This window comes from Carcharodon carcharias, chromosome 18 (genome assembly GCF_017639515.1).
Source record: "Carcharodon carcharias isolate sCarCar2 chromosome 18, sCarCar2.pri, whole genome shotgun sequence".
NCBI classification, from domain to species: Eukaryota; Metazoa; Chordata; class Chondrichthyes; order Lamniformes; family Lamnidae; genus Carcharodon; species Carcharodon carcharias.
Window position 1 is genome coordinate 20,752,809 of NC_054484.1, and position 18,964 is coordinate 20,771,772.

At 44.3% G+C, this 18,964-nt stretch overlaps 1 protein-coding gene across 6 annotated transcripts in view; it reads right to left on the minus strand.

Annotated features, from left to right (window-relative positions):
• Positions 1 to 15,957, minus strand: part of LOC121290341 (interferon-induced GTP-binding protein Mx3-like) — a 73,287-nt gene extending 57,330 nt beyond the window's left edge. Inside the window, exons 1-2 of one of the 6 annotated variants that reach the window (XM_041210690.1) lie at positions 15,702 to 15,957; positions 12,408 to 12,517 (exon numbers count right to left, since the gene is read on the minus strand). In XM_041210690.1, the coding sequence (XP_041066624.1) occupies positions 12,408 to 12,473 (66 nt within the window). In that variant the 5' untranslated portion in view covers positions 12,474 to 12,517; positions 15,702 to 15,957. Of the gene's footprint in view, positions 1 to 12,407; positions 12,609 to 15,701 lie in introns of all 6 variants that reach the window. The other 5 variants (XM_041210689.1, XM_041210688.1, XM_041210692.1 and 2 more) reach the window with 5 other exon arrangements.
• Between the last annotated feature and the right edge of the window lie 3,007 nt (positions 15,958 to 18,964).

Consider the following 18,964-nt stretch of genomic DNA (forward strand, 5'->3'; position numbering starts at 1 on the left):
CCTCAAATTTTCCCACATTATATTCCATCTGCCAAGTTTTTGCCCATTCACTTAACCTGTCTATATCCCTCTGTAGACCATTTGCCTTCCCACCTATTTTTGTGTCATCTGCAAACTTGGTGATGGTACATTCACTTCCCTTATCTAAGTCATTAATATACATTGCAAATAGTTGAGGCCCCACCACTGATCCCTGTGGCACTCCGCTAGTTACAGGTTGCCATCCCAAAAATGCCCCCCTTATTCCAACTCTCTGTCTTCTATTATTTAGCCAATCCTCTAGCCATGCTACTCCCCAACACCATAGGCTCTTATCTTATTAAGTAGCCTTATGAGCGGTACCTTATCGAGCACCTTTTGGAAATCCAAATATGTTACATCTACTGGTTCCCCTTTATCTATCCTGCTTGTTACCTCCTCAAAGAATTCTAATAAATTTGTCAGGCATGATTTCCCCTTCATGAAACCATGATGGTTCTGCTTGATTAGATTATGTATTTCTAAATGTTCTGCTGTTACATCCTTTATAATAGTCTTTAACATTTTCCCAATGACAGGTATTAAGCTAACTAGCCTATAGTTACCTGTTTTTTGTCTCCCTCCCTTTTTGAATAAGGGTGTTACATTGGCAGTTTTCCAATCTTCTGGGACTTTTGCAGAATCTAAGGATTCTTGGAAGATTACTACCAGTGCACCCACTATTTCTGTAGCTACTTCCTTTAATATCCTAGGATGCAACCCATCGGGTCCAGGGGACTTATCGTCCTTTAGCCCCATTAATTTCGCTAGTACTTTTTCTCTAGTGATAGTTATTGAATTAATTTCCTCCCCCCTTTTGCCCCTTGATTACTTAGAATTTTTGGAATGCTATTAGTGTCTCTTACTGTGAAAACTGATGCAAACTGATGATTTATTCAACTCGTCTGCCATTTCTTGGTTCCCCATAATTATTTCCCCAACCTCATTCTCTAAGGGGCCTATGTTCACTTTGGCCTTTCTCTTCCTTTTTATATAGTTAAAGAAGCTCTTACTGTCTGTTTTTATATTACTTGCTACTTTGCCCTCAAAGTTTATTTTCTCCCTCTTTGTTATTTTATTAGTGATCCTTTGTTGGTTTTTAAAACTTTCCCAATCCTCTGGCTTACCACTAATCTTTGCCACATTGCATGTTTTTTCTTTCAATCTGATACCATCCCTAACTCCCTTGGTTAGCCATGATTGGCTATCAAAAGCCTTCTGAAAATCCAAATATGCTACCTCCATCAACTCTCCTTTATCAATTTTGTTAGTAACATCCTCAAAAAAAACTTCAAGTTTGTCAAACATGATTTCCCATTCACAAATCCATGCTGACTATGCCCAATCAGATCATGATTATCCAAGTATCCATTTATCACATCCTTTATAATTGATTCTAGCATTTTCCCAATTACTGATGTAAGGCTAACAGGTCTGTAGGTGTCTGTTTTCTCTCTCCCTCCCCTCTTAAATAGTGGGGTGACCTTTTTTACTTCCCAATCTTCAGGAACCATTTCAGAATCTATAGAATTTTGGGAAATGATTACCAATGCATCCACTATCTCTATAGCAACTTCTTTCAACACTCTGAGATGCAGAATATCAGGTCTTGGGGACTTATCAACTTTCAGTCCCATTAATTTCTCCAATACAACCTTCTTACTTATATTAATTTCCTTCAACTCCTCATTGTCCCTAGTCCCTTGGATCGCTAAACATTTTTTATTTGTTCATGGGATGTGGGCGTCACTGGCTGGGCCAGCATTTATTGTCCATCACTAATTGCCCTTGTCCAGAGGGCATTTAAGAGTCAACCACATTGCTGTGGGTCTGGAGTCACATGCAGGCCAGACCAGGTAAGGATGGCAGATTTCCTTCCATAAAGGACATTAGTGAACCAGATGGGTTTTTACAACAATCGGCAATGGTTTCATGGTCATCATTAAACATTTTAATTAATTTTTTTAATTCCAGATTTTTATTGAATTTAAATTCCACCATCTGCCATAGTGGGATTCAAACCTGGGTCTCCAGAGCATTACCCTGGGTCTCTGGATTACTAGTCCAGCAAAAGTACCATTACACCAACACCTCCCCAAATCTGCGAGATTTCCTGTATCTTCCTCAGTGAAAACAGACACAAAGTAATCACTTAGCTTCTCTGCCATTTCTCTATTCCCCGTTATAAATTCTCCTGACTCTGCCTGTAATGAATCCACGTTTGTCTTAGCCAAAAGCTTCCTTTTTCCATACCTATAGAAGCTTTTACAGTCTGTTTTTATGCTTGTTGCTAGACTGCATTCATATTCTATTCTCCCTTTCTTCACCAGTTTTTCGGTCTTTCTTTGCCATATTCTAAAAACCTCTTAATCCTCAGGTTTACTACTGCTTCTGATGGCTTTATAAGCCTTTTCTTTTAATCTTATACAATCCTTAACTTCCTTTATCAGCCACGGTTGACTGACTTTTTGGGTTTTTGCACCTTGAAGGAATGTATAGATGCTGTAAGCTATGTCATAGTTCATTGAAGACCATCCATTGCCTATGTACAGTCATACTTTTTAATGTATTTTCCCAATACACCTCAGCCAATTTGTCCCTCATATCTTCATAATTTCCTTTATTCAACTTCAACACCCTTGCTTCAGAATAAAATACCTCACTTTCAAACATAAAGTAAAATTCTATCATATTTTGATCACTGATCCCGAAGGGTTCTTTCACAACAAGATTATTAATTAGCCCTTTTTCATTGCATAATACTTGATCTAAAATAGCCTGTCCTCCAGTCAGCTCCTCAACATACTCCTCTAGAAAACGATCCCTAACACACTCCAGAAACTTGTCTTCCACAACATTAGTGCTCAGTTGGTTTACCCAGTCTATATGCAGATTGAAGTCACCCATGTTTACTGTATTGCCTATGCTACATGCTTCTCTCATCTCCTGATTAATACTATGCCCCACATTACCACTACTGTTTGGTGGCTGATAAACAACTCTAACCAATGTCTGCTGCCCTTTGCTTGTTCTTAGCTCCACCCAATCAGATTCCACACATTGTTCTTCCGATCTGAGATCCTCCCTTACTAATACACTGATCCCATCCCTTATTATCAGCGCAACTCCACCTCCTTTCCCTTCTTGTCTGTCCTTCCTAAACATAGAACATCCTTGAATATTCAGTTCCCAGTCTTGGTCACCACGCAGCCATGTTTCCATAATGGCAACTATATCATACCCGTTCACCTCTATTTGTGCCTTTTGCGAATGCTGTGAGCATTCAGGCTGAGTGCCTTTAACTTTGTCTTTTTGACATCATTCCACATTCAAAGCACACTCAATGCTCTGCTTTGTTTTTCCTGGTTTCTAGTCTCACTACTACTTCCTGTTACCAACTTTACTTCTTTCCAATTTGGGCCACCCCTCAGGTTCCCACCCCCTGGAAAGCTAGTTTAAACCCACCCCAACAGTACTGGCAAATCTCCCTGTGAGTATATCAGTCCTAGTCCTATTAAGATGTGACCTGTCCAGTTCGTACCACCTGCCCCAGAACTGGTCGCTATGCTTCAGAAATCTGATGCACTCCCTACTACACCAGTTCTCCAGCCATGTATTTAATCGATCAGTCTTCCTATTCTTATGCTCTCTAGCACATGGCACTGGGTGTAATCCTGAAATTACTGCTCTTGAGATCCTGCTTTTTAATTTCCTTCCTAACCCCCTGAAATCCTCATCCCTCTGCCTACCTATGTCGATAGTACAAATGTGAACCACGACTTCTGGTTGATTCCCCCTCCCCCTGAATGATATCCTGCAGCTGCTCCGTGATATCCTTGACCCTGGCATCAAGGAGGCAAGACACCATTCTGGACTCACGTTTACTGCTGCAGAAACGCCTGTCTGATCCCCTGACTATGGAATCCCCATCACTATTGCCTTCCCATTCTTCTTCCTCCTCTCCTGTACAGCTGAGCCACCCATGGTGTCACAGGCTTGGCTCTGGCTAGACTCCCCTAAGGAACCATCAGCATCCAAAATGGAAAACCGATTAGCAAGCTAAAGGAAAAGGCCATATTGACAACGTGAAAGATTTTTATAGTATGAGAAAAGTAAATTCCAAAGACGTGTGGGAACAATGGGATTTACAGATTAAAGAGGAAGAAATATATTTAAAGAAGGATGGAAGGTTGTATCAGGGGTGGTCGTGTAAGATCAAAAAATATACCATGTGAAAGAGACTTAGGGAAACCGTCTCTAGCCACTTTGCAAAAGCCTGCTGTGACTGTAACCAAAGTTGAGTTAAAAGCCTTTGGAATTCTACTGTCGAATGGGTGCCTGTGGTAACCTTGCTGGAGTGTCTATCTAAATTTAAAATCTGAACAGTTGCCTTAAAGGTGGTGTGTAATTGGGAGTCAGTGCAATTAGGAATTTAGGGATTTATTATATTAAGTAACGGTGTAACTATAATCTTGTGCATGTGTTTTAATTATTTTCTTCTGTTAGTAAATGTTTTAATTTAATTTTTAAAATCTCAAGGTATTAGTAGATTCATTACTTTTGAATTCAGTGCACAAATCTTGTAATAAATACAAATTGAAAAACTGTTGTGATAGTGTAACCAAATTCCGCCTGTGGATTTGGTCAGCCTGGCAACCACCATCTGCCCTATCATAACACCCCTCTTGCAATCAAGTCTAAGGTGCCCATTGGATCCTTACTTGCCTAGTTCAGTGCCATGCACGCAGAGAATAAGGAATTACCAAGGAAGAACATTCAGCCTTAAACACAGGCACTGCATCTTCCTGCAGAGAAGCATGGAAGCGTATGGGCTTTGTAGGTTTACTGTACAGTTTTCAAAAACAGTTTCTCACACAGTAAAAGCCAGACTAAACAACACACTGGACAAATGAATCTAACGCAAGTTGAGATAACTGCTTATGCCATCCACAAACAACTGACATCAGTGCAACAGCAGCAGTTAAATCAATAGCCTTGATGAGCACTTCTCCTGAGGCCAAAGCATCATTACCTACGATAATTGGCTGACAGATGTATTAGCCAGGCAGCACTTCACAGGTGATGTGCATTGCCTGATGCTGCTGATGGGGAATAATAGACTACTCACTGTGGTGAAAATGTGCGAGAATTTATGCAACTGAAGATCCTGATGGGATTTCATTGGGGGGGCGGGGGGGGGGCGGGGGCTACATTTTGGACTCTTAAATGACTGCGAAACATTGAAGCCAGTTGAATAGAAATGGAGTCCATGAGAATTGGAGATGGATAGATTCAACATAAATTTACATAAGTGAAAATGACATACAATGAGAATGCCACCAGTTTGCATTCAATACTTTTTAATTTTTTGAACCTAGGTGCAGCCGTGACAACCACAGCTGAGGTAGAGGCAGGCTGATGACTGCTATGCCCTTTTGTCTGAGATGACTTTGGTGAGTGTCCTCTGGTGACCCAAAGCCATGAGGACCCAGGTCTGCTATGGGTCTCCTGCTGAGGTGCAGGAGGTGCACCTTCCTTGGCCTGACCTGCTGGAGTTGATGGGGTCACCGGCAGAGGGGATTTGGAGCAGCAGGTCACCCTTGGAGAGTCCTGGGTGGATGTTCCAGGGTGCCTGTCTGGTGCTCCTACTCCCTTTGGGTGTCTGATGGCCCCTCCCTGACTCCTTGAGGAGAAGGGGCACCTGGAGGGATGTTGCAGTGCCCCATCTCCCTCTCGCCTAGCCACTGCTCAAATGCACCCATGGCTAGAGCAATTGAGTGCAGGTCCGAGTGCAAATCTGGCAGAAACCTCTGGACCTGGATCTCCAAGATGGCCGCCACGCTTTCCATGGAGACTTTGATGTGCGCTCATGTCAGAGCTACGATGTCAGACAGACTTCGCCGTCCTTCAGTCCAGTCTGTGACGGCCTCTGACAACTCTACCTGATGTTCCCCTGCCTACCTCTGCATCTCCAAGCGGTCCGTGAGGGCAGATTCCATAGGCTCGTCATGGGAATCAGACTCAGCAGGCTCCTGGTCTCCAGCAGTCCCCTGGGCGTCAGAGACCTCGGCTGTCACTGCCTCTGTCTGCTGTAGGCCCATGGCTGTGAGCCGATCGCCAGATTGTGAACACCGAGCCTACTCCAGAACTAGGTCCCACCAAGGTGTGTGTATCTGCCCCGGTGGAGAGTGCAGGTGAACACAGTGACAGTGCACCCTCTGAGTATACAGCGGCCTCCTCCTCAGAGGTGGCCTGGGGCTGGGGCTGCGGTGAGTGTGACGTCCTCCCATTTTCCTTGCTAGTACCTGGAATAGAGAAAGGAGAGATTTTGTGATTGACTAAGTAGCTTCAGGCATTAAAGATCACTCACAGTCATTGCCCGTATCCTGTCAATGTATACTGGATGCATCCTCACTGGGTTATTGGGAGAGGCCGATCTCACCTTCCACGCAGGCATGATCTCTTTCCTCTCCAGCCAGCCCCATGGCCTCTTCCTTGAAACTGGAGAGGGCACGGATTTCTGAGGTATCACCTCCGGTCTTGGCACGTTCTCTCTTGTTGTTGGCAATCTTGCCTTGCAGAATGGCAGAAGGATTCACTGTGATTCCAATGGGCAAATGAGCATTTTAGAAGCATGAATGCCTATTGTAGCTGCTGATCCATCTCCAGTAAGTGATTAAAGGTCATTTGTCCGGCAACTAATGTGAGATGGTGAGCTTAAAGTGCCTGGCACACATTCAGTGCTGATGTCCCGTCTGCTGGTCATATGTGACATCCCTGTGCACTCTAACCCTTAGACTGCCTGATTCCCTTATGAGAGTGTCAGCTTGCAGTGAGTAAACAGTGCACATACCCTAGGGGAGCACAGCAGATCAGTCATCTGTTTCTTGCGCTGCAGGGCAGTGCACCACGGGCACTGAACTCTCCGGCGGCCTCCTTCAGGGTTAGCGTGGTCAGGTGGGAGGACCTCCTGACCTTCCAACCCTCAGAAGGGGGACCTCCCGCCTTTCCTGGGTGGCCTGGAGGAGAATCTCCTGGGAAGATTCGCTGATACATGGGGCCGAAGATTGTTTCAGTTTCAGGGCCACCCTGGATGAGCTTATCCAATGCACCCGGTCTGCAGTGAGTTAATGGCTGTCTGGGTGCCATTTAAATATGGCGCCACGACCTTCGACCCCATGAGGTAACGGCGGGGCTGGCGACATCCTGCCCGCCCCGCCACGAGATTCGTCGAGCTCCTCACTGATGTATAATTAATGAGCTCAAAAGTGGAAGATTGTACGTGTTCAGCCATCCTGCAGGCCAGCGGGACTTTCCCACACGCCACTGGGCTTATCCAGAATGGGAGTTTCTGCTCATCATTCCTGTAATGGGAAGGTAAAATGGGAAAGCGAGCTGTGTAATACATTTAAAAAAAATCCCGAAAATTCTACCCTGACATCCAAAGGTCATCAAGCAAGTTTGAGGGTGTTCCAACAATTGGGGGAAGAAATCCATCTTGTGCCATTGAGTAAAATGGGCAGTGCTGTTTCCCCATTATACTCCTTGCCCACTACTCTCCCCACCCGTTACATGTAACGGGCAGGCAGTATAACAGGCAGGGAGTGTAATGGATGGGGGATGTAATGGGAGGGGAGTGTAACAGGCAGAGAGTGTAATGGGCAGATTGTTTAAGAATGGGAGCGTAACAGGTGGGAGTGTAATGGTGGGAGTGTAACAGGCAGCCAATGTGATACTATCCAGTTAGCACTAACACCCAAGTTGAATTTCTACCCCAACATATTTCTAGTGCCTCAACGTCTTGTTGTGGCAGGTGACCAGATTGTGCACAATATCATACATGTGTCCTCCAGCATCAATTTCCATAACTTGCTTCATCAAATGCTTCATCAAATTTCCTTCAGGCAGATTAATTTTGCTGAAAACAGCTTCACATTGACTGGAAATGTTGAGCGACTGATCAGAAATCACACCAAAACCACCATAGAATTTAGTACAGAAACAAACTCACTCTCTTCCCCAACTTGCCACTTACCCTTAGCTCACAAGAGATTAAAATGTATAATTATTTATAGATGTTAGGGTAAATGCATTTTTCCTAACTTAAGGAATAGAACAAGAGTAGGCCATATTGCCCATTGAACCTGTTCTACCATTCAATAAGATCATGGCTGATATTCTATATTAGCTCTACTTTCATGCCCTATCACCATATCCCTTTATTTCTTAGTGTCCAACAACCTATCGATCATTATCTTGACTATAATCATTGACCTAATTTTGAAGATTCACAGCTGACTCGAGTGGAGAAGCTTCTTCTCATTTCAGTTATAAATGGCCAACCCATAGGATATGGTATTATAGTGATAATGTTACTTGATTAATAATCCAGAGGCCTGAATTAATACTCCAGAGAGTGAACTTAGTGAGTTCAAATCCCACCTTGGCAGCTGGGGGAGTTTAAAATTCAATTAATTGATAAATCTGGAATAAAATGCGTGTTTCATTAATAATAACCATGGAACAACCAGATTGTTGTAAAAACCCATCTGGTTCAATAAATTTCCTTCAGGTTAGGAAATCTGCAATCCTTGCCCAGTTCACACTCACACCAATCCGGTTGACTCTTAACTGCCCTTTGTAATGTCCTAGAAAGCCACTCAGTTGTAGATGGCTTACCACTACCTGCTCAAGGGCACTTAGAGATGGGCAATGAATGCTGGCCTTGCTAGCGATGCTCAGTTCTCTAGAATGAATAATTAAAACCAAAATTCTATCCTGAGACTGAGTTCTGGAATTTTCAGCCAGAGAAACAGCCTCTTGGCATTTATCCTGTCAAGCCCTCTCAGGATTTTTCGCATTGAATGAGATCACCACTTATTTATCTAAAATCAATTTCTCTCCATTGACCAGCTCTCTTGTTTCAGGCATTAATCCATATGGACAAGTATATCCTTCTTTATATAAAGTACTTTCCTTAGGTAAAAGACCAAAAGCATACACAGTACTCCATGGCCAGAATCTTCTGTTCGGTGTGCAGTGGCAGGCCCCACATACTGACGCATAAAATGACGCGCGGTGATGTCAGCTGTGCATCTCAATGTCACCGTGTGCCCGTCCAACCTTAAGGTTGTTGGGGGGGGGCGGTGGCAGGCCAAGAGCCCAGGCGGCCTTCGCATTGTTCATGAAACCTCATCCACGGAGCGGGACGAGGTTTCATGAATTGTTTATTAATTAAATAAAATGTCTTGTGAAAAATTCATAAACATGTCCCGGCTCATGTGACGATGTCACATGAGGGGACGCGTCTGAATAATTTTACTTTTTTGTTTTTCCGATGTTTTATTATTAAATTAATCTCCCTGAGGCAGCTTGGCCCACGCCCGGCTCTCCCTCCTCCCCTCGCCCGCACGGGTAGCACTGACCGCTTCTGGGTGCGCGTCACGCTGGGTGAGCCTTAATTGACCCACCCACATAAAATAGTGGCATGCAGCCGGCGATCTGCTCCGCACCTACACAGCTCAACGGGGAGAAAATTCTCCCCCAAGTGTTTTTTTTTTTGTTATTCATGAGATGTGGGCTTCGTTGGCTAGGCCAGCATTTATTACCTTTCCTGAACTGCCCTTGTTCAGAGATCAGTTCAGGGACAACCCACATTGCTGTGGGTCTGGAGTCACATGCAGGCCAGGTAAGAACAGCTGATTTCCTTTCCTAAAGGATATTAGTGAACCAGATGGGCATTTACAACAATCAGCAATGGTTTTGTGGTTATTATCAGACTTTTAATTCCAGATTTTTATCAGATTCAGATTTCACCATCTGCCAAGGTGGGATTCAAACCCAGGCCCCCAGAGTATTACCCAGGGCCTTGGGATCACCAGTGCAGTGACACTATCACTATGCCACTGCCTATGGTCTTACCAAAGCTCCATAAAATTCCAGCAATACTTCCTGGAGGAAAGATCCTCAGAGAAGAGATTTAATAGAGGTTTTCAAAATCAGGAGGGGTCTGGGCTGAGTAGTTAAGGATAAACTGTTCTGGTTAGCAAAAGAAGCAATGGCAATTTGAGGAAAAATAGCATAAAGTTAGGATTTGGAAGGCTCTGCCTGAGAGTGTGGTGGGGACAGATTCAATAGAAGCCTTGAAAAGAGAATTGGATAATTATTTGAAGTGGAAAAATTTGCATGGCTATGGGGTAAAGGCAGGGAAGTAGGAATGAGACACTCTTCCAGAGAGCTGGCAGGACATGATGGGTTGTGTGGCCTCCTTCTGTGCTGTTACCATTATATGATTACATGATCCATTAAGATCCCATTATTTTTTCCACTTCTCTTTACTAATATTAATTACTTTAAGTTCTTCACTCTCATTTGACCCTTAGTTGACCATAATTTTTAGTGTGTGCCTTGTGTCTTCTACTGTGAAGTCAGGTAGAAAATATTCGTTTAATATTTTTGCCATTTCTTTATTCTCCATTATAACTTCTCATATTGTTGCCTCTGAGGGATCAACATTTATGAACACTAATTTCTTCCCTTCTCCATACTTGCAAAAGCTCTTACAATCTGCTACTTTACTCATATTCTACTTTCTCTCTCTCTCTTTGTCAACTACTTGGTCATCCTGTGTTGATTTTTTAAAAAATCATCCCAAATTTCAGACTTAGTGTTTTTTTTGGCAACGCTGTAAACTTGTTTCTAAAATCTAATACTATCCTTAACTTCTCTAGTTAGCTATGGATGTACCATATTCCATTGGAGTTTTTATTCTTCAAGTTATGGATATCTCATTTTATGATTCATACATTATGGAAATATAACTTGTCGCTCGGGCATTGAAATTTTTAAATGTTAAATAAATAAAAACTCTCAGTTTGAGAAGCTGGTAAACAGACTTAAAACAATTGCAATTAAAAGGGTGGCCTATGTTTATTTCATAAGGTCAGAGTTGCACATGGGAAAACACTAAACAATGGGTGACCCCTGAATTTCTTGGTGGAGACGGGATGGCTACAATTGCCTCCATAAGGGGGTTAATTATTCCACTGGTTTCCCAGAACAAAGGAAAGGTTCGGGAATTGGAGATAATCTATCTGGGACTTCACAGGTATGCCATATAGCTTGGGCAGGGAACGGGGGTGCCGGGGGAAGGGGGGGGGGGTGCGGTTGGTACTGGGGAGGGGGATAGATTGCAGGTCTTTTTTGCTTTGGGGGGTCTCCGAGTGATTTCTCATGGAAGCAGTTGAAGCCTGGAAGCAGCTTTGAGACAAGCAGAGAGAGCATCTGCCATGAGCTGCAGACCCTAGCAAAGGGCTATCAGAAACCAAGGGTATTTTCTGAATTTGGAGTCATTAAGCAAGAAAGCAGTGAGGCCCATGCTTGAACTGGGGAGTCCACAATTGTGAGGTACTTAAGGAGAGTTGGAGGGTCACCTACCCAGAAGTTATGGGAGGATCCCAAGAAATCTCTTACTTTGGAGAATGGTGGGAACACTGAGGAGAATTAAAAGGGAATTCCTGAAAGCTGTGGCACACCTTGGTTTGGTCCCAGGAGAAGTGAAGGAACTCTCAAGATCCTGTAAGGTTTAAGGGGACTCTTGTATGGAATAAAAGTAAAACAAGTAGTGTCCTATTGAGATTTTTGAGTTTAAATTATAAGTTTCTACAAAATAAGTTAATAGTACCTGCTTTGTTTTACTCTTGTACAGTATAAGGTTTTTTGTTTAAATTTTTAAATCTTGTTGCATAATTCTTTCAATTACTAATTGGGAGTTCAAATTTCTTTTTAAAAGTTACTGGTCTCGTTTGAGATTATAACAAAGGGAGTGTTGAGAATTATGAATTTACTTCTTTAATTGTTCACCATTGCTTATCTACGTCATAACCTTTAATCTAATTTCCCAATCTACCTCACTCAACTCACCCACTGAGATACCTCCTTAATTAACTTTGTTTAAACTTTAGCCACAGAATTAAGCACAATATGCTAGTGCTCAGCCCACAATGGTTTCAAATTCGATCCCTACTCTTTGCTGAGCTAACTAATCTCAACAGTGTTAGTGATGGGTAATTTTCCTCCTGGCTCCTTGAATGGAAGGGGAATGGGGAATGGAAAATCAGCTGGGGGCCTGCCTGGTTCTGATCGCTATCAATCAATCCTGTAAAGTCCATTAATTCTGGCATCAGGAGAGCAGAAAGCAGTTCGGCTGTGGTAAACATATGCTGCAATAGCCCAAGAACATTTAGAGGTGGATCTTCCTCAGTTATCCCATCCAAAAGCAGTGGCGAAGCGTTTGAAATTGGATGCTGAGACCTGACCAGACACTTTTCTTGTCATCCACATACTTTTTGCCAATTTATTGTCCTTTTTACACGCTGGGTATGCAGTACCTGAGGGATCACCACACTTCTTCTTGATGAGTGGGATTTCCTAGTCCGGTGCGGCTTTGAGTCCATTCTTGCCACCAAATTCCAATCTCTTTGGAAGTCTTGCAGTTAACCTATGGAGATTTTTGTAGGTTTCTGTTCCAGTATTATTTCTTAGTTGCAGAAGATCATCACCAAATGGAGAAGAGGCCCACAAGAAGTTTGCTTGGTTAAAAAGTCAAATTTAATCAATTGAGAAGCAAAAACATACCATTGTATATAAAGGTGGAATAGCTATCATTTTATAAACAGAATGCACATTTATGGGGCTGTAGAAGAATCCAGCATTGGTTTTCTGTTGAGCTCCATGATAAAGAAGGTTAAGGGGAGATTTGATTGAAGGTTTTAGGATTCTGAAAAGAATTGATAGGGCGGATGGTGAGAAACTTTTCTCGCTGGTGGGATACCTTTGAACAAGGGGGCAAGGCCGCTCAGGAGAGAAGTTAGGGAACACTTCCTCATGCAAAGGATGGTAGAAGTGTGGAGCTCCCACTCCCGAAAAGCAGTAGATGCTAGCTCAATTAATCACTTTCTAAACTGGGACTGATAAATTTTTGCCGCACAAGGGTACACGATGATATAGAGCCCACGCACAAGGATGGAGTTTAGATACAGCTCGGCCATGATCTCATTGAATGATAGAACAGGCTGGAGGGGCTTATATTCCTGAGAAGGGAAAGGCTCTGCATTTTATACTTTTCATAACATGGGGATTTCCCAGAAAGTATCACAACCAATAAATTACTTATTGAAGTATAGATACTGTTTATTCAAGGAAGGATTTCCAAGGAACAACAATGAGATTATCCACCTTGGTGGTTCTAGTTATAGAGTCAGGGTGCTGAATTTTACCACCCTTGCTGGAAGGTTTGAAGGCAGAGCTACAGGTTAAATCCAGCGCCGGCTTTCCCCGCCACACCTTCCCTCACCTCAATTTTAGCAGAGTTGAGGGGTGGTGTTGAGCGGCCCGACCCCTCAGTCGGCCAATTGAGGCTCTTAATTGCTGCCTACTTAAGGGCGTCATCCCACCACTGCTGGGATTTAATGGCTGGCGAGAGAGGTTGATTTAAAGTGCCCGGCCTGTCAAGTTCCCCTGTCCCCATCGGAGGCCCCTGCAAAGATGTGCCCCCCACCCCCCCGCCTCCCAAGTTCTCCAAACCCCCAGCCTATCAAACCCTGGCACCCCCCAACCCTTCCCTCCCCACTCATCCCCCTTGCCCTACCTCGCTACAACCCCCAAACACTTACCAAGTCCCGTTCTAGTGCTGAATGCCTCATCAAGTCTCTAGCGCAGTGCCAGAATTTGCCCCCACTCCCAGTGGCGCTGTTGGCACTGGAGAGCTTCTGATTGGCCAGCAGCTCTCTGAGATGGGACCTCCTGTTCCTGACAGACGAAGGTCCAGCCTCAATTCACTTAATAGCAAACTGGCCATTTAATTGATACAGGAAAGCTGTTCCAAGTGTTCCCAACTTTTTAGCCAGGGATGCAGGGACTGTGGCATTCTGTAAAACGCAGCCCACACAGCCATTATGGCACAGAAGGAATCTATGTGGCCCCTCCAGTCTGTGCTGGTTTTCTGCAGAGCAATCCAGTCAGTCTCAATCCCCCAGGTTGCAGGATAAATTATGACCAGTACACCTGGAGGTCTTTTTTACTTTCCTATGATTTGTGGTAACCTATGGTGTTTGAAAGGTGATGGGTCCATTTAGTTTTGCAAACCTGTCCTGTCCTTTAATTAAATCATGACCTGTCACCTAACTCCCTGCTTCTTCTTGAGATCTCTGCCCAAAGGCAAGCCCAGCCTTCAGTGCCACTACTGCCACCAGTGAGACAAGGAGGGGGCTCCTGAATCCACCCCAGCTGGAACAGAGATTGAACCCTGTGCTGTTAGCACCAATCTAATCCATGCCGGCCATCCAGACAACTGATCCAACCAGGTCCCCTCCCCACAAGGAGTCTGAGTTGCCATGGCAACATACACTTTTACATGCATGTTGTAGCCTAGAGCAATGGTTAGTAATGGTAGAGGCTCCAATAGCTTTCCATCACATGGCTGACCAGGAGTCTCTCCTGCTCTTACCACATGCCATTGGAAGGATTTACAGTTTGACACTCAACCTGTTTGGCCACATTACGAATGCACCTTCCTTGGCCATCAAGTCATCGAGTGAGACTTGAACCATGAGCTTCTGGCTCAGAGGCAGGGATGCTACCCACTGCATCACAAGAACTCTTCAACTTCACGCTCGCTATCTCTCAATACCTTTGGTTATCTACCCTATCTGTTCTACTTGAAAAGTTGGATCAAATCACACCTTAACCTTTTATGATCTGGGGGAACACAACCCTAGTTTATTCAATCTTTCCTCAGAATTTAATGCTTGGTATCCAGGTGTTATTCTGGCAAATCTACTCTCTCCTAAGCCATTATATCTTTCTTAAGGTGTGGTGCCCAGAACAGCTCAGTATCCAAGTGTAGTCAAACCAAGGCTTTCTCTATCTGAAGCACAACTTCTATTCCCCTGTACTGACTTCATCCCTTTCCCTGGCAACTATCTGAGGCTGAACATGATTGTTCACAACCTTGATGTCATATGTGACACCGAGATAAGCTACCTTCCACATATCCATGTCATCACTAAGACTACTTATTTTCACCTCTATAACATTGCACGATCCCATGTTTCTCTCAGCTCATCTGCTGCTGAAGCCCTCACTCACACATTTGTTACCTCTAGACTTAGCTATTCCAATGCACCCCTGGCCAGCTTCCCACGTTCTACCCTTCTTAAATTTGGCATCATCCAAAACTTTGCCCATGTCCTTACACCCAGCATGTTCCATTCCCCCACTAGCTCTGTGCCTGCTGATCTATATTAACTTCCAGTTAAGCAACCACACGATTTGAAATTCTCATCCTTGCCACCAGCTAAACAGGCCTCAAGACAGCATCAAACATCTACAGATGAGGCAGAGCCCTGAAGGCCAGCATTAACTAAAGGCACTGACCTACAGAAACGCCAGGATCTCACAAGAGCAATGAGTTAAATTGTAACAAGAGAAAGGTTTTCTGCAAACGACACAAGTATTAAAAGACAACAGGAGAGTGGAAGTAAGATGAGATGAAAAAATAAGCATATATATTTGGAAAACAATACTTACAGATTTGGAGCAAAAGTGGCTGAAGTGATTATGAATTGCTGTGCAACAAAGGGCATCTAAATGAACCAGTTCAATCACATTTAAAAATCACATACCTGCATTAGGCTGGCAGATAGAGATGGATTGCCTCAAACAAATCCAGTGAATGTACAATGTCACTCAGGGCTACAGAGCTGTTCAACAATTCTGTTACTGATGAAACGAGCTAAAATGATTCAGAGCTCTGGGCTCTGAGTTTAAAACCACAACATAGTGGAGTTGACAGGAAGTAAAACCTAAAGCTCACTCCCTGATAAAGCTGCTAACCTCACTCCTGCAAGGACTTATCTGCCTCTGCCTAGCTATCCCTTTTATAATAGGGCTGGCTGGAGTGAGCTCATCTGATGTGCAGATTTGCATTTCACAGGAAACTGAATGCTTGGCTGTTTCACATTAGTTCTGTTTATGATTAACTGAAACTGAAAGTAAACCAGGCTGCAACCACTGCTGCCCTCTGTGGGAGAAGTTCTCTTTAGGAATTAGTTATCAGGAAGAAAAGGGTCTGGAACTCATTGGAAGTGCAGGCTGTTAAGTATACTGTCCCGGGTGCCACTGGACTATACCAATCAGGAGATGGTTTGAGGGGGTTGTCAACATTGACTCTGGACCTCATGAAGTCTCAGGGCATGAGGTCAAGGAAACCTCCTGCTGATTATTATCTGATACTTCAGCTGATGAATCAGTACTCCTCCATGTTGAACATCACTTGGAGGAGGCACTGAGGGTGACAAGGACACAGAATGTACTCTGGGTGGGGGACTTCAATGACTATCACCAAGAGTGACTTAGTAGTGCCACCACAGACTGAGCTGGCCAAGCCCTAAAGGACATAGTTGCTAGACTGGGTCTACGACAGGTGGTGAGGGAACAAACAAGACCTGACAACGTCCTCACCAATTTACCTGTTGCAGATTCATTAGTCCATAATAGTATTGGTAGGAGTGGCCGCCACACAGGCCTCATGGAGACAAGGTTCCATCTTCACATTGAGGATATCCTTCATCCTGTTGTGTGGCACTACCACCGTGCTAAATGGGATAAATTTCGAACAGATCTAGCAACTCAAAACTGGGCATCCATGAGGCACTGTGGGCCATCAGTAGCATTGTATACAACCACAATCTGTAACATCACGGCCTGGCATATCCCCCACTCTGCCATTACCACCAAGCTGGGTGATCAATCCTGGTTCAATGAAGAGTACAGGAGGGCATGCCAGGAGCAGCACCAGGCATACCTAAAACTAAGGTGTTAACCTGGTGAAGCTACAATACACACCACTTACGTGCTAAACAGCGGAAGCAACATGGAATAGACAGAGCTAAGTGACCCCACACCAATGATCAGATCTAAGCTCTGCAACCCTGCCGCATCCAGTTGTGAATGGTGGTGGACACTTAAACAACTAGCTGAAAGAGGAGGCTTCAAAAATATCCCCATCTTCACTGATGGGGGAGACAATCACATCAGTGCAAAGGACAAGGCTGAAGTATTTGCAACCATCTTCAACCAGAAGTGCCGAGTGCATGATCCATCCTTCTCTGGAGGTCCCTAGCATCACAGATGCCAGTCTTCAGCCAATTTGATTACTCAATGTGATATCAAGAAATGGCTGAAGGCCCAGGATACTGCAATGGCTATGGGTCCTGACAGCATTCTGCCATTGGTACTGAAGACTCCAGAACTAGCTGCACCCCTAGCCAAGCTGTCCCAGTACAACTACAACACTGGCACCTGCCCAGCAATGTCAAAAAAATTGCCCAGGTACGTCTGTCCACAAAAAAATGAGGATAAACACAACCAGCCCAATTACTGCCCCATCAATCTATTCTCAATCATCAGCAAAATGATGGAAGGGATTGTCGAGAGTGCAATTAAATGGCACTTACTCAGCAATAACCTGCTCATTGATATTCAGTTTAGGTTCCGTCAGGACCACTCAGCTCCTGACCTCGTTACAGCTTAGGTCCAAGCATAGACAAAAGAGCTGAACTCAAGGGGTGAGGTGAGAAGGACTGCCCATGACATCAAGGCTGCATTTGACCGAGTTTAGCATCAAGGACCCCTAGCAAAACTGAAGTTAATGGCAATCAGGAGAAAACTCTCCACTGGTTGGAGTCATACCTAGCACAAGGGAAGATGGTTGTGGTTGTTGGACATTAATCATCTCAGTCCCAGGATACCCCAGCACGAGTTCCTCATGGTAGAGTCCTAGGCCCAAACGTCTTCATCTCCTTCGTCAATGACCTTTCCTCCCTCATAAGGTCAGAAGTGGGGATGTTCACTGATGATTGCACAATGTTCGGTTCCATTCACACCTCCTCAGATACTGATGCAGCTTGTGTCTTTATGCAGCAAGGCCTGGACCACATCCAGGACACGTGGCAAGTAACAGTCGCACCACACAAGTGTCAGGCAATGATCCTCCCAAATAAGAGAGAATCTAACCATCCCTTCCTGATATTCAATGGCATTACCATCACTGAATACCTCATTATCAACATCCTGGGGGGTTACCATTGACCAGAAATTGAACTGGACCAGCCAAAAAACACGGTGGCTACAAGAGCAGGTTAGAGGCTCAAAATCCTGCAGCAATTAACTCACCTCCTGATCTCGCAAAGCCTGTCCATCATTAACAAGGCACAAGTCAGGAGTCCGATGGAATACTCCCCATTTGCCTGGATGAGTACAGCTCCAAGAACAGTCAGGAAGCTTGACACCATCCAGGACAAAGCAACCCACTTGACTGGCACCCCTTCCACCATCTTAAACATTCACTCCCTCCACCACCGCACACAGTAGCAGCTGTGTGTATCATCTACAAGATGCACTGCAGCAACTCACCAAGTCTCCGCTGACAGCACCTTCCAAACCCTTGATCTCTACCACTTTGAAGGACAAGGGCAGGAGATGCATGGAAACACCACCACCTGGAAGTTCCCCTCCAAATCATTCACCATCCTGATTTGGAAATATATCACTGCTCCTTCACTATCGCTGGCTCAAAATCCTGGAACTCCCTTCCTAGCAGCACTGTGGATGTACCTACACCACATGGGCTGCAGCGGTTCAAGAAGGCAGCTCACCACCACCTTCTCAAGGGCAATTAGGGATGGGCAATAAGTGCTGGCCTAGCCAGCACTGCTCACAACCCGTGAACAAATAACTAAATAAAACAAATACCCTCAGGACTCCTGAAATATCAATTGCAAAAAAATTAAATAAGGCTTTCCTTCCTGGTTCCTGTCCTGTCTGAAAACTTCGATGTGTCAGTGCTTTGGTGAGAAGAGGTTTAACTTGATAGTGACGCCCTTCA